A 15239-nucleotide genomic window follows, 5' to 3' on the forward strand; every position below is an offset into this window, starting at 1 on the left:
TGCATCGTATTTTGATGAACATTCTATTTTCTCAAAAAAATGGATATAATGGAGCATAATGTACAAAGCCTGAACAAGCACAACCTAGAGAAAGATGAACACCACGGGCCCAAAAAGGACTTAGGCCGATCAGCCTATAGAGCCCCAGGCCGATCGGCCTAGGGCCTCAAGGAGTCCAATCATGCTCATTCTTGGCGAGTAATCCTCCATGATGACTTAAGGGCTAAGTCTCTGAGGATATTACAAGATGATCTCGGGATCAAAGTGAATCAAGCAGAGATTTGGAATGTTATCTCGTCGATGATCTTTGGCGGATTGGTGGGGAGGGATTGCGAGCGGAGACATTCTCCTTGTCGCGGGCGTGGGTTGGCCGAACTGCGAAGCTCGATTTGTCCCATCGGCGTGGCGAGAGGCGAAGCGCGGGAGCTGATGAGCGGGGACGGCGTGGCGTGTGCGTGCGGCGAGGAGCGTCGCGCGTATTGGGCGGCCAAGATGCGGAGCGGAGGGCGGATACGAGCTCGGGTCACTGGGCAGCTGCGGCGCTCGACTAGTCACATCGTGGCGGGGGTTGGGCGTGGAGCTGCGCAGGTGCAGCGGCGCCACGCAGCGAACGGCGGCGGGGGCAACGCGGTGATCGCGTACCAGGCGTCGAGGTGGAACGCGGTGGCGCGCGAACGGGCTATGTTTGGCCACATTTTTCTCAAAAATTTCAAAAAGATTTGAAAATATCCCAATCTAAGAATTGTAGTCCTGACTTCAAACTACAAAACCTAGAAAGACGATGTGTGCAATTTCGTTCTCAAATTGAAGTTATACGAGTTCAAAATACTCGGGAATGCGGGTTTCAGAGACTTAGCAGGATTTGAAATGGAGCTGTTTTTAATATTTTAGCTGAACTTTAACTCAAGTTTTGAAATGACTTGGCTCCGATTTAGACCAGGGTCAAATGGGAAATATTGTAGTACACACTTCATACTAAAACTCTTATAAAAGGTTTAGATCCAGTTTAGTTTTGAATTTTGTAGAAATTCACATGCCAAGATGGAAGACATTCACTATTTTTGAAACTTAGAGCTGTGTGCTGCATTTAAGCTGGTGCTTACTTTGAGCTCGAATTTGAAAATGTTCCAGGGTGAATTGGCCCAAACTCAAATTAATAAAGTTGTGGTCTAAAGTTTACTGTGCAACTCCTATAAAGGCTTTTGCTTCAAACCAGGTATATAAATAAAGCAGAAGTTTGAGTTCTGTTATATTTATTTATATATGTTCCATATTTGATAACTATATATCTTTCATTTTAGTTGTAGTAGTTTTTGACATATTAACTTTATCTATTTCCTATAATTTCATAGATAATATATTGTATAGAACTTATTTGGTGGAACCATGATGAACCAAGCCAAGTTGGAGATGACCGAAAACAGGATCAGACCCTCAATATGTTGTCTAAAGTTTAGATCAATTATTAATGTACCTTAATGACTTTAAATACAAAAACTCAAAACTACAAAGTTGTAGATCTCATCAAGAGCTACAATTTTCATATAAAAATTATCTTCATCCGAGTTCGTATGAAAAAGTTATAATATTTTTAAAGTCAGGCCTTGTCACGCCACTCCGTGTCACGCCGGCAGGAGTGGCGTGACAAGCTTTCCACATGGATTATGCGCTGGCAGACCCCTTCCACGCTCTCCGACATGGCACACCTTGTCACACTATTGCATGTGGCGCGACAGAGTGTTCTTGTCGCGCCACGCGGACCGGCGCAACCAAAAGGGTCAGATCTGCAAATATGTGTTTGGGTGAGTTATTTTTAAAATATTAGTTAAAAAAGGGTTAAAAATAAAAAAAAATTCTCTTCTGCACATGCCACGCAATGTGGATGCATATATATGCTTTGGATTCGACTAGAAATGCACCAAAAGTTAGGAAATGGCGCAACTTTGTTATATACATATTTTTTTATAGAAGAAACGGGAACCCAAGAAATTCTCACAAGTAAACACGTCTAACCTTTAAATTAGTTGGGCACATACCCACTGGATGTTCTTTGTTAATAAGAAAATACACATCTAGAAGGAATCTTATTACATGAAACAAACTTTTAATTGACTATAACTAGGAAATCTTATGCAACGAATAAAAGGTCAAGGCTAGCTCCTAACTAGAACAATCCCTGTGCCCTCTGATTCCCACCCCATCAAAAGGGTTTTGCTATTTTCTTCAGATGGCTGAACTTTCATTACTCATGGTACATAAGGTTTACAGTAAAGCTCGAGGCATCTACGAAGTGGTAAGGGTACGTACGTGCTTCATCAAGTAGCTCATAACCAAGCTACAAATATACAAGTTTGGCAATTCATATGTAGCATCCGTGTCACGACCCAAATATGAAAAACAAGATTAACAGGTAACCATAAGCATCATGAGCATCATTTGGCATAATTGAGCATCAATGCATAAGCATTTGTTTGAGTTCACAAATTGTTGTTTATTGTTCAACTTCAACATTGTGAAGCAACTCAAATTTTTGCTACGCAACAGCGCCTTCTGTTATTTTATTCAAATACTAGATAAAATATGATGATTTTTTTGGTACTTTTGCTTAATTTTTGGGTGATATTTGCTAGCGTTAAAAATTCATTGAATTCTCAGTTTTAGTTGTTTTACCTTTTTAATTGTGTGCAAATCTGAGCAGCTCAGGATATGATTCAAGTTTCTTTGTGTTATTTATGATTTTATCTTTCCATGGATATTTTTGGGAAATTTTGGACGACCGTAGCTCGCTCGGTTGAAGAGGGAAGTTCAATTTTCAAAATCAACGTGTAGGGCCCACATGTCATCCGTGTCCTCCCCTTCTCCCGCTGCCCTCATGCGCTGGTTGGGCAGGTAGAGCCCGTCCGCTAAGTCGCTGCCGCTCACCGACCATTGGAGCTGAGGCCACGCGAAATCCCTCCTCTACCCTCGCCTCTTCCCGTCCTATTTAACCCAACGCCGACTACTCCCCGAATCCCTAATCCCTCTCCTCCATTAATTGCCGCCGCCACCTTCTCCTGCGCGCCGTCGCCAGAAATCCGCCGCCGACAGTAAACCCCGGGTCAACCTCACAGCTGAAGCTTCCTCACCCTGCTCCGTACCCATTCCACCGCTCACTTCCCCTCCTTCACTATGCAGGGCCCTCACCGGCGAGTTCCATCTGCCGCTCCACCGCCACCCCTGGAGCACCACCACGCCACCTCCTTATCACCAGGCTGCTAGTAGTGGTGAGCTTTGCGGTGTGCCGTTTCCGCTCACTCTCCGCCACGCCGCCCTGCTCCTCTCCACCGGCCCCACTCTGTCGCGCCGCTGCACCATGCCGCGTGCTCGCCAAGCCTTGGTCAAGGTAGGCCGGGCGGCCTTGACCGGCCCAGGCATGCTGACCCCGGGGGCCAGCACGTCAGTGGCTTGATTAGGTCTAGGCTGAGTGGAAAAAGTTTGGCCCGGATTTTCTGGAAAAAGGAAAAGGGAAATATTTTATGTGTTTTGAGTAAAGTGTTGAATCTTGTTTAATTCATAGGAAAATATGTGTAGATCTAAAAATAATGATTCTTGTTTTGTTGGGTTTCTGATGAGATGTAGCTTTGTAAAATATGCGTATGTGCATATTACTGTTGTAGATTTTTTGCTTCTATATTTCTTATGATAGACTTATTAAATGCCCAATAAATCATGGTTTGCTCCACAAATTGTGAAACTATTTTTTTAGCTTCCTTGTACCATGTAGGTACTAGTACTCGTTAAAGAAAACTGGAAAAATACAAGTGAGCCACAATGATAGCTCTCAGCCGGGCGCATGCTTGCACTGTCCAGCTATACCCAACTTGCACCTGCACAGAGCTGTTTGGTTGTGCATAAATTTTTGCTAAGCTTGCTGCGAGTACTCCCTTCATTCTAAATTATAGATCGTTTTGACTTTTCTAATCAATTTTCTATGCATATAAATATAGTGTATATTTAGGTGCATAGCACATTTTATGAATCTACAAAACTAGGGGGTAGTAGATGGTACATCATGTGCTCACAAACAGAAAAGAACTAGGTCAAAGTGAAGTCTGCCATAAAAAATTATTGATTTGGATATGCGTATAGGATGGGGGATTGTCTGCGTACCTTGTAATCAGAAGATGAGGCTTACGCCTTGCTTCAGGAGCTCGTCAGCGTGATGAACACCATCGGCGATTGATTCTTCGATCGGCGTGTTGTCAGATTTGAGGAGAGCAAAAACATCATCACTACCCATTGACAGCACCATAATCAACCGGGGAGAAATTAGATATAATATAGTGAGTCGGCACTAGAAAATGATAGAATTATATTGTTTATTTAATTTGTCAGCTTCAGCTGTGCACTAGTCATACACATTTGCCGCGCGACAGCGCATCATGTCAGTGTCGCGAGGTGCTGGAGTGCCCGGGGCACCGGCGGCACGTAGACGTCGACGACGCCCTCCAGCGCCTGCACGACCTGCGCCATGGTCGGCCGGTGATCATCCTGATCCTGGATGCACCAGCACGCCACCCGGCAGGCACGCTCCAGCTCCCCCTTGCCCACGTCGCCGCGCAGCCTCGGGTCCGCCACGGCGGCCGTGTCCCCTTCCACCACCCGCGCTGCGGCCCAGACCGGGAAGAACGTGGACCGACGCTGCCCTGCCTCACCATCGCCGTCGTAACCCTCGGCGTTGCGGAGCCCTGAGATGAGCTCGAAGAGCACCATCCCGAAGCTGTACACATCGGCCTTGGCGCTGATTGGCAGCCCGGAGATCCACTCGGGCGCGAGGTACCCTATGGTGCCCCGCATCGTCGTCAAGACCCGGCTGAAGTCCCTCCCCACCAGCTTCGCCATCCCGAAGTCAGCGATCTTCGGGCACAAGTCCTTGTCTAGCAGAATGTTCTCCGGTTTGATGTCGCAGTGTATGATGCACTCACGGCAGCCCTCGTGCAGGTAGGCCAGCCCCCTAGCGATGCCGAGCATGATGCCGTAGCGGTCGCGCCAGCTCGGGCACGGTTTGCTCCCGAAGAGGTAGGAGTCCAGTGAGCCGTTGGGCATGTAGTCGTACACGAGCATCTTCTCGTCGCCGGACGAGCAGAATCCGACGAGCCGGACGAGGTTGACGTGTTGGATGAGCCCCAGAGTGTTCACCTCCGTCCGGAACTGCTTGTCGCCCTGCCGAAGGCCCTCTAGTTTCTTGACAGCCACTTCGGTGTGCCCGTTCACAACGCCGCGGTACACCGTGCCGAAGCCTCCGCCACCCAGCCGTTCGGAGAAGTTCTTCGTGGCGGCGCGGAGCTCCCTGTAGCTGTAAACATGCAAGGAGGAGCCCTTCTGATTATCCATTTTCTCCAGTCGTTTCCTCCTAGATAGAAGCATCCACGCTACTAGTGCCGATGCACCCAATGCTGCAAGACAAGCTAAAACGATGCCAAGAACGAGCCACAGCAGGCGCCTGTTCTTCCCCTTCACGCCGCGCAGATGTTGCAGTTCAGATTCTGACAACCGGACGTACAGGCTCGACGACGAACCCCCGGCATCGCCATACAACTGCTCGAGGTTTTGGAAGCCGTCGTGCCAGACGGCACAGCCACCACCGCTGGAGAATGTGTAAGCCTGGCAGGAGCAGTTCTTTAAGCAAGCCGACTCACACTCTGCTCTGCTCTGGGCGCTCACAGAGAACGAGTCGTCCGGGAGCTTCATGTCCGGAAGTTCCAGGAATCCGTCCGTTGACCCGTTGCCTCCGCACCGGAGCGGCGCGCTCCGGTGGCACCCGCCGCTCCAATCTTTGAGGCCCCAATCCCGCTCCGTCGCGGGCGCGAACCCGGGAGGGCACTGACACGGCGGCTGGGTCCTCTGGTTGCAGATGCCAAAGGCGCCGCAGAGCGCGTAGACGTCGCACTGAACGGTGGGCGCGGCCCAGAAGAACTGCCAGCTCTGGCTTTCGGCTACCCAGATGTACTGCTTCGTCTGGCCCGTGAGGTCGAGAACCATGCGCGTGATCGTCGCGTTGTCGTAGAGCACGCTGGTGACGCGCCGGTACGCCGGCGTCTCGATGTACGTCTGGTTGAAGAGCACGTTGTTGACGGCCTCCGGTAGATTGGCGAAGACGCGCCCTGTCCAGACGCCGCTGCGCCAGTACACGCGGGAGCTGTTCCAGAGGAAGAAGAACTCGCTGCTGCCGTTGCGGTCCACCGTATCCGTGAACATCCCCGGCGCGGGGTCCTCGGCGTTGCGCCACGACGTCAGCGCCTGGTACTCGCCGGTGAGCTTGTTCTCCCCGAGCCACCCCTCCGGCACCAGCGTGTCCGTTGGGTGGTCGAAGCTCTGCCACAGCACGTTGGAGGAGTTGCCCCCGTCGAGGAGAACCAGATTGCCATTGTCACGCATCACCGCGATGTTTGACCCCGGCGACGATGCCACCGACGAGGACGACAGGTTGGTCCACCACACGACGGCCGGCGAGGCAGAGGATTGGCTCCGCCAGACGAGCTCGAGGTTGCCGCTGTCGGAGGACACCCGGAGCTCAGCCGAGGCAACATCTGACAGGGGACTTTCACGGTTGCCGACCCAGATGGCGGTCTGCACGGGGACGTTCTTGTACCAGATGCCGAGGTAGTACCGGCCGGAGCTGCCGGGGCTGAAGAGGCCCAGCTCGAACTTGCCCTGCGCCGAGACCACCGTATCGTTGCCCCGCAGCGGCCGCCGCGCCGAGACGGTGTCCGCCGCCTCCCCCGCGCCGGGATGGCCTGCCGTGCAGCAGTAGGCGACAAGGGCCATAGCGATGGCAACAGCAGCCAGTGACATGCTTGGAGGCTTGGAAGATTGCAAGCGCGGTGGGGTTTTCAGGTGGACTCTTGATGAGGTCGGTTGCCACCGCATCTGAGCGCTAGAGAACAAATGGCTAGTCCGCATCAGGCCTGGTTTGGACGTCACATAAATGGCTCGAAATTTCTTGTAGGCAAGGACGTCACTTAAGGAGCAGCGCCATGGTACAAAGAATTTGCAACAGAGGTAAAAATACCAAAAAAAAGTGAAGAATTCAACGACATCACGGCTATTCCCAACAATGAACCAAGTTCGCAAGAAATCTTAGTGCTAAACTTCTAAACAAGACCAAATTACTTTCCCTAAAGAAGCTTACCGTCTCTTTTTTTAAAAAAATTATAATGCTTATTTCGTCCAGTTTAAACAAACCCTGGTAAGCAAATTTCTGTCAATACATAATTTTGGTGATACAAAATGTAATTCTATTCATTCAACAATAATTTCTTACAATTACAATTTTATATAATATAAATAAAATATTAATAGAGTGATTCTTGGTCAAAATCTTTGTCCTAATGGCCACATTCCTTCCATCCATCCCAAATAGCATACCCGTCCATTAACATAGTACATAACATCGCATATTTCATCAAATAAAGAAGAAATACAAGTAAAAGTTTGATGCAAAATTTTGTTAATTGGCACAAAAGCATCATCACGGTAAATTTGTAATTCAAAAATACAAATCAGTGATACAACTATTCACAGTAAACATTTAAATATTTTGACAACCTATTCATCAAAAGCTTACAAAAAGTTAACATTTCCAAATCAGAAAACACAGCGAACCAAAGGAGCAGGTCATATCCGGCTCCGCAACCACTAGATTTGACTCTAGTACGTGTTAACTGAGCAGGTACTAAGAAATTAAAGAGAAGGAAGGACCTGACAGAGGAGGACACAGGGATGGTGATGAGGGTCGTCGCGTGGTTGGTGTGGAATTACTCCATGGCTATGAGCGGGCGGCCACTTTTGTTCTATCCATGTTTTCTTTCAATTACGCTGGGGTCTAAATTCTTTATAGTCCAGTTAGGCTGACAGCAGGAGGCTACTGATTTTGGTTGGATGGATTCGCTTTCTCGCTTTTCGTGTGTCGTGGAAGGACGGACGATGCGAAGTTTTCGCTGCATTCCTCGCGTGCCCAAGGTAGTTTATTCATTTCGGGAGGTGGTCAAGACTAACTTGGTTTGGCAACTAGACTTTGTGGCCAGCAGGTGTGAAAAGGCAAATCATGAGCCGTCTCGCTGGGGGGTCGTTCTTTTTCGTTCCGGTGGCAATCTTTCTTTAGTGCGGAAGATGTTACGAAGACACGGTGTTCACGACCGCTAGCGGTTGGCACGTGCCCATGCGACCCGTCCTCCACTCCTCTTCTTCCTGCCGCAGTTATCTTAGAACGTTTGTTTGAGTTTTGTAGCAGATTCTTAACGTGAAAAGTCAGAAACTCAAATAAACAACAATTTTCTAGTGCAGTTTTCGAAAAGCTGGAAACTCAGAATAGCAGAGTTTATATTTTATGAGCTTTTTCGTAACTTTCTAAGCTTAGAAAGCTAAATACATCTTCTAAAAGCTAGTATTAGCTTTTCAGAAAAAAAATCAGCAGCAACTTCTCAGAAAAGCTAAAAAGCTATAGCTCAAACAAACAAATCCTTAATAAATCCGCTCTTCTTCCACCATCTTGATTGATAGATCCACCATCACCCTGCTTGATGAGGCCAAGAACCTGAGGCGGGCAGTCTTCGTATTGGATGGAACCCCACTCCTATATACCCTCCCCAGCTCTGGATCTTTTTCGAGTAAGACCAGACCTCTACTAGAGGTACCTCAATCGTCTCATCTTGATTTAAGTAGGCATCACCACCACGAAGATCGTGATGGCATCTTGAAGTACATCCACCGCTCGACGTCGCTATTGCCTTGGCGCAGATCTGACGCCTCACAATGGGCGTGTTGGAGTAATTCAAATGGAATGAGTTGTTATCTCCTAATGATGAGGGTGATAGCCCCCGTGTCGTCCTCCTCGGCGACTCGGGCGGCGCTCGACACCCCTGCGTCGCCGCCCGTCCTCCCCACGCCCATCTGTCTTGCTGCCGCCGGAGCAGGCCACGGGAAACCCACGCGGCCGCAGGGATGGCAGCGGCGGGGCAGCCTCTCCTCCCTTCCCCAAGTTTTCTCCATCCCCCATATTAGCAATGCGTGCTGCCCATGGTGACCAGCAGCTTCTGCCTCCGACGGTGATGGTGGTTGCGGCCCCATCGCTTCATTGACAGCCCCCAGATCTGGCACTCCTCCATCCATCGAGGCGCCTCGCGGGTGGATCTGCTCAGGGACGCCCGGATCTGTCCCTATCGTGTGGCAGCGCAACGACGTGCTTTGTTTCCGTGGTGGCCGCGAGGGCGAGCTGCGCAGCTTTGGCGGCCGTCCGTGCTCGCGAGCGCAAGGGCTTCCTGCTGGCGTGGCGTGGCGATAGCAGCAGTCGGTAGACTGCAGCGTGGGGGCCTTGCGGCAGCGCGCCCCATGGTTTGGCGAGGGCTAGATATGGCAACGAGCAAAATCTGTGCAGGTACAGGCTCCAGATATCCATGCCCGCGAGCAAAACACCATGCCCGTGCCGGCCGCCTGCCACGGGTAGAAAACCATGCCCATGCCCGCCATCCGTGGATACCACATGCCCACGGGCATGCCCATGTGCCCGCATAGCAACATATAAACACCTATATCATGCTATCAGCAAGTAAGCAGACATCTCAATTCTAGTTTTTCAGCACATTAAACAACCATCAGGCAAGAGACAAAACCATTAGATAAAAGTCTGACCAAGCAAATAAATAAGTCTTACATCTCACATCATAATCTAAAGTCGTCACACATTAGCAGCTTAGCACAAATAAAGGCATGCTGCATGCAACCGTACAAGTCATTATTCAACACCATTACATAAAATGTTCAACCAATCTTAGTTGGAATCAGTAGTAGTGATGCAGAATTCTTCCTTAATCTCTTCTTGAATGTCTTCAAGGTATGACCAGAAGCTATTCATCCTTCCATCAGCATCATCTACAATAAAATTTCATATATTTTAGTAGCTGCAGCAAATAGTTCTTATATGCAAATGAACAATCTATTACAGTAGTAGTGTAGTACTTTTAGAGTGTGACGAAGCTAACTTTCGCCACACATCAAAACTTCCAATATTTTAGGAGTAAGACGGCTGCGATGCTCACTTAAAATCCTTCCACTAGTACTAAAAGCTGATTCAAAGGCTACTGTTGTGATTGGAATAGCCAAGATGTCATGAGCAATTTGCCTCAAAGTAGGATAAGGAGTTCCCTCCAACTTCCACCAACCAAGGACATCAAAATAATCATTCTCATCATAAGGAAGGGTCTCTTCATCCAAACAACGATCTAGCTCATTCATACTTCTAACAAAGCTAGTAGTCTTCTTATTTGCTGAAAGGGTTTTAAAAATAGACAACACAACAGCTGCACCAACTTATGAAGAAGCACCACTAGATGATGTACCCACAAAATCTTCCTCTTTGACATAATAGTGTTTCATCAAATCAGTTAGCAATTGATGAGCCTATGTAACATAAGACCCGGCATGTTCTTCACCAAAGAGGGCAACAAAGCAAGCATGTAAACTCGTCATCTTAAGACGTGGATCAAGAATGGCAGCAACAGCCATAAGACCATGTATATCAGTCCAATACTTATCATACTTTTCTAGCATGGCCATAGACATGTCCGTAATTGTATCATGTTCATCATGCTCCCAAGATGTCCTTTTAAGTTTAACCTCACATACTTTAGGGAAGAAAAGGTTGGCTGTCACATATTTAGTTCCAGAAAATAGCTCAGTAAGGTCATAGAATCCTAATTTCTCACAAACTGTAGAAGCAAATATCCAATCATCCGGTGTTGAACAAACGTAGTTCCTATCAAGCTCATCCAAATGTTCAAAAACCTTCCTATAGGGTATAGCAATATTAAGCATGATATAGGTTGAGTTCCATCTAGTTTTACAATCTAATTGCAACTTCTTGCTCAATTCAATATTTTCATCTAGAGCTATTTTCTCAAACTTTTCATACCTCTTTGGTATAGAAACCCAATAAGCAATACTTTCTTGGATGTTTAAAACAGCAGTTGCAATGACTTCCATGACATCTTTGATGATGAGGTTGAGGATGTCCATGCAGCACCGCATATGCAGCCATTTCCCTTTCAATAGCATGTTAGCTACACCAAGCCTTGTCTCCATTAAGCCAATCATGCTACCATTGGTGCTGCAATTGTCAAGGGTACGGTTGACACCCTCCGATCAATATCCCAGCTTTGGAGACACTTGTGCAATGAATCACAAACGACTTCTGCAGTATGGGGACATGGCACATACATAAACCTGCACATAATAATGCAATAATTCAGTTGAACAGGTTCACAAATTACAGAAATTTGAAATCTGAACAGCAAGCAACAAAATGAAAAAATTGACAATCACCTCAAAATGCAGCTATTAAGCGTCCATGTGTCATCAATGAAATGTCCACTTACTGCCATATAGCCTCTTTTTTTATTATCAGCTGTCCAAAGATCAGTTGTAACAGCAACACGACAATTGGTCCTTTGCAAGAATATCCTAGCTTTCTTTTTCTCACCCTCATAGAAATGCAAATGTCCCTTCTAATAGTGTTTCGAGTGTCATTTTAAACAAAGTCTGCAGTGCACTAACAAACTTATGAAAGCCATGGTGACCAACAATGGACAACGGGTACTCATGTAGTATGATCATGGAATAGAGAGCTTTTCTAGCTACTTCTTGATCAGACACATAGTTTTCTACACTCACTACCCCACTTTCAGTGGTTCCAAACCTCAAATTAGTTTGAATTTTGTCTCCTAGCTTCTTTTTATTGTAGATACAAGATTTCATATGGCTTTTTAGATGTGTTGTACTGTTTCTTGAAACAGCTGAAAGCTTCTTGCCGCAATGCATTTGGCCTTCCACACTCCATCAACACACACCTTCTCAAAGTCATTCCACACTTTTGAAGTGAGCTTCCTCTTTGAACCAGTACCAGTAGGAGCTTCTTCCTCACCATCTGATATGTGCACAACATCGTCCCCCTTAGTATCAGTAGCAGCCACAACAACAACAGAATTTTGGGAGGGTGGCACATGCGAGCTACTAGCCATGGCAACTGCAAAACAAGTGCAGATGATGCAGATAAGTACAATGCAGATCTAGAATATAGTCAACGAATGCAGATCTACTCAAAATAGGATGGATTTACAGGATCTAGTATTCTAGTTAGTCAATTTTACCCTCAAGCTAGCAAATCAGAAGTTCAGAACATAAAAAGAGTGGTGGCAGTGTTACCTGCATGGGAGCGAGCCGCTGGATGAGGTGGCGACCGGCGGTGAACGGGCGGACGATGGATCTGGGGGCGATCGGCGGTGGGAAGGGGCGGCACCGAGGCCCTAGCCCCTAGCGGCATTGGTCGCTAGGTCGGGGTCTTGGGGTTGGGGAGACGGGGGATGGGTGGAGGGACCGAGGGAGTGCGGCGGCAGGGGAGAGGAAAATGAATTAGGTGAAGTTAGAATGAAACCCTAATTTGAGTTTATATACATGGTATTGGGGGTTGGGGCCACATGTCAAACATTGGTGCAGGTCTGGCGGGTTTGCGGGTGCGGATATCATTTTTTCACACCCGTGAGAAAATATCCGTTGGGTCTAGGGTCACGCCCACGCCCATGCCCGTGGGCACAGACTTAGACCCATATACGTGTCCATCGGGTTATATCCGTGGGCACGCGGATATTTTCTGCCCGTTGCCATCTTTCGCGGGGGCTGCGGGGGCCTGCGGCATGTCGCGGCTGAGGTCGTGTGCTAGTGGGGGGCTCTGCGCATCCATGTGTATAGCCATGGATCCCAGTGGCTCGAGGTGCACCGCGTCGGGGTTGGTCGCCACTCTGGCTACCTATGTCTGCGATGATGGTGATGGAGGCCAACAGAGAGCGCTGGAATTGCAGTGGTTGTAGTGGGTGCTGCATTGGCAATGGCAACAACAATGCCAGTTGCCAGTGGTGGAAGTCGAATGCGGTAGGCCATGGTTTGCGGTAGGTGGGGCTGGAGGGCTGTAGGTGAAAGCTTTGCTCGGCAATTTCGCTAGTGCTAGCAACGACGACATCTTCGGGCGCCGCTCTCCTCCTTGGGGTGTTGCATTGCCTCCACCTTACCTTGAGGGATTTTCCAGGTGAAAACTTTGTTCAGTTATCTGAACGACCCATGGAGGCACATTTGTGTCATTTCCTTTTTGAAGGCATCGCTTCGGAGGTTCCACGCTGCATGCTGAGAGGTTGCTTCTTAACGGTTTGCTTGAAATCACGGTCGAGATTGACTTAGTGCGGTTTCTACATGAGTCTATGGTTTTCTGGCAGATTCCAACATCACAAGTTTCTAAGTAAATGGAAGATGTTAATGGTGGTTGCCGCACGAAGACAAAACAAGTTTGAAGCAGGAAGACAAAACAAGTTTCAAGCAGGACAGAGAAGTTTGAAACTTAGTCTTTCTAACTTTTTTTCATCTTCTAGCTTTCTATCTTGTTTTACGAGCTTCTCAATTTTGAGATTTGGAGTCTAAGAAATCTTGTAAGTTGGCTGTATATGTCCACCTGTGGATATAGAGGCCGGATTTCTATCCATTATCTAAAAATCTCCTAATGATGAGATTAACCAACAAGGATGCTTGTTCTGATTGCCGCTGCCCTTTTTGTTGGCTGCAGATTTGCACTGCAGAACAGGTTACAACAGCAACGGCAGGAAGGACAGCGAGGAAGAGGGCAGATGAACGGGTTGTGATTTTGCATAGGTATTTAACGGATCTGTCTCATTTTTCTTTCGTCTATCAACGCTGGTTTAGGTCTAATTCGTCAGGTCTTTAGGTTTGCATAATTAGGGGGCCAAATCTCGTCAAGTGTGTTCGGCCTCGCGACTTTATTTGTACATCAGTTCACACTTCACACTAACTACTAACTATGCATGTTTTGAAACATTGACTATGTACCTAAATAAATTCAATAGATTGTTTGAAGTGCAAATGTTGGATGTAATTCTGACAAATTTATCACATGAGAGTTGACAAGTTTGACAGAGTTTCTCGTGATTGAAGTCTCCTTCGCTCAATGTGTGATTAGTCCAAGGTACTGACATTATTAATTATGATATAATGTTAGTATAATATCCATCACTGAATGTGCATAACAATCTAATCATGGGTGTACTTGAACTTTTTTATGAACACTGATACCTTGATATGAAGTAGGATACCGTCCTCATTTAAGTGTATTCAATCTGCCTCAATGGGACCTAAATTTAAACAATGTCACAATCTCTAAAAGGTTTAGTTCACAAGTGCAACAATTACGAGGAGTATCGAAAGGCATCATGTCTGGCTGGTTACCATGATACTTTATTCTAGGACCGTCAAAACTTTTTTTTGTTTGATCCTCAGGCATTGCTAATAGGCTGCAAGCATTTGCTTTTCTGTTCGGTGCAAGCTAGCAGCAGCTGCACTTAACTTACAGGTCGACAGTGCTAGGCAGGTCCAGTCTTCACTTTGTGAAAGGTACAAGCACTGTTTAGGCTTTTGCAGTGTGTCTTCAGGATTGTTTGTTTAATGTCTTGACTGCAAAATAGAACTTTGTTCCAGAGCATATATAAATAAACTTATAGACCAGCACCATTGCTTTCATGTGACTGTAGTTTGATATGCCTAGAGATAAAGATAACTTAGAGTTTACAGTTTAATCTTCGCAATGCAGTCTCGGTTTAATTTTTTTTACCGAACACGTCTTTGTTTAATCTTTAATTAAGTTTGATATGACCAACTTAATCTAAACGCTTCCTTCTTAATTCACAAATATTTCTCCAATTTATTTAACATAAACCTAAAACTGACATTTGCAGGATCTTGGATAATGTTGGCTTCTATAAACCCTAGGGTTTGACAGGCCAAGGACATCAATCTACCAAAAAAACTGTCATCTTCTTGTAATTTCCATAGAATTAGTATGCTGCAGGGGATATGAGCATCAATGCTGAAATGATCATACCTGCCCAGCTAGGTCCTTTGACTGATCAGAAGATAGTAATATTTTCTTAATCTCGGATTCTAGTTCTTCCATTTCATTGACAATGTCATTTTCATTACGCCATCTATTTCGGTCAGCCTCCACGCATCTTAATGCTATTTCAACATGTCATAACTAAACTGTAATCCTATATATGTTTCTCTGAACCTGTATTCCTCTTATGCTCTGAACGTGTGATGTTGTGACTAAAATGGTGAACCTGTATTCTGTTTCTACAGGCCTGCAATGC

At 46.8% G+C, this 15239-nt stretch overlaps 1 protein-coding gene across 1 annotated transcript; it reads right to left on the reverse strand.

Moving 5' to 3' along the window:
* Positions 1 to 4313: 4313 nt before the first annotated feature.
* On the reverse strand, positions 4314 to 6909 carry LOC101777589 (G-type lectin S-receptor-like serine/threonine-protein kinase At2g19130). Its single transcript, XM_004967543.2, has one exon. The coding sequence runs from the start codon at positions 6907 to 6909 to the stop codon at positions 4420 to 4422; it is 2490 nt and encodes an 829-aa protein (XP_004967600.2). The 3' UTR covers positions 4314 to 4419.
* Between the last annotated feature and the right edge of the window lie 8330 nt (positions 6910 to 15239).

This window comes from Setaria italica, chromosome V (genome assembly GCF_000263155.2).
Source record: "Setaria italica strain Yugu1 chromosome V, Setaria_italica_v2.0, whole genome shotgun sequence".
Classification (NCBI taxonomy): domain Eukaryota; kingdom Viridiplantae; phylum Streptophyta; class Magnoliopsida; order Poales; family Poaceae; genus Setaria; species Setaria italica.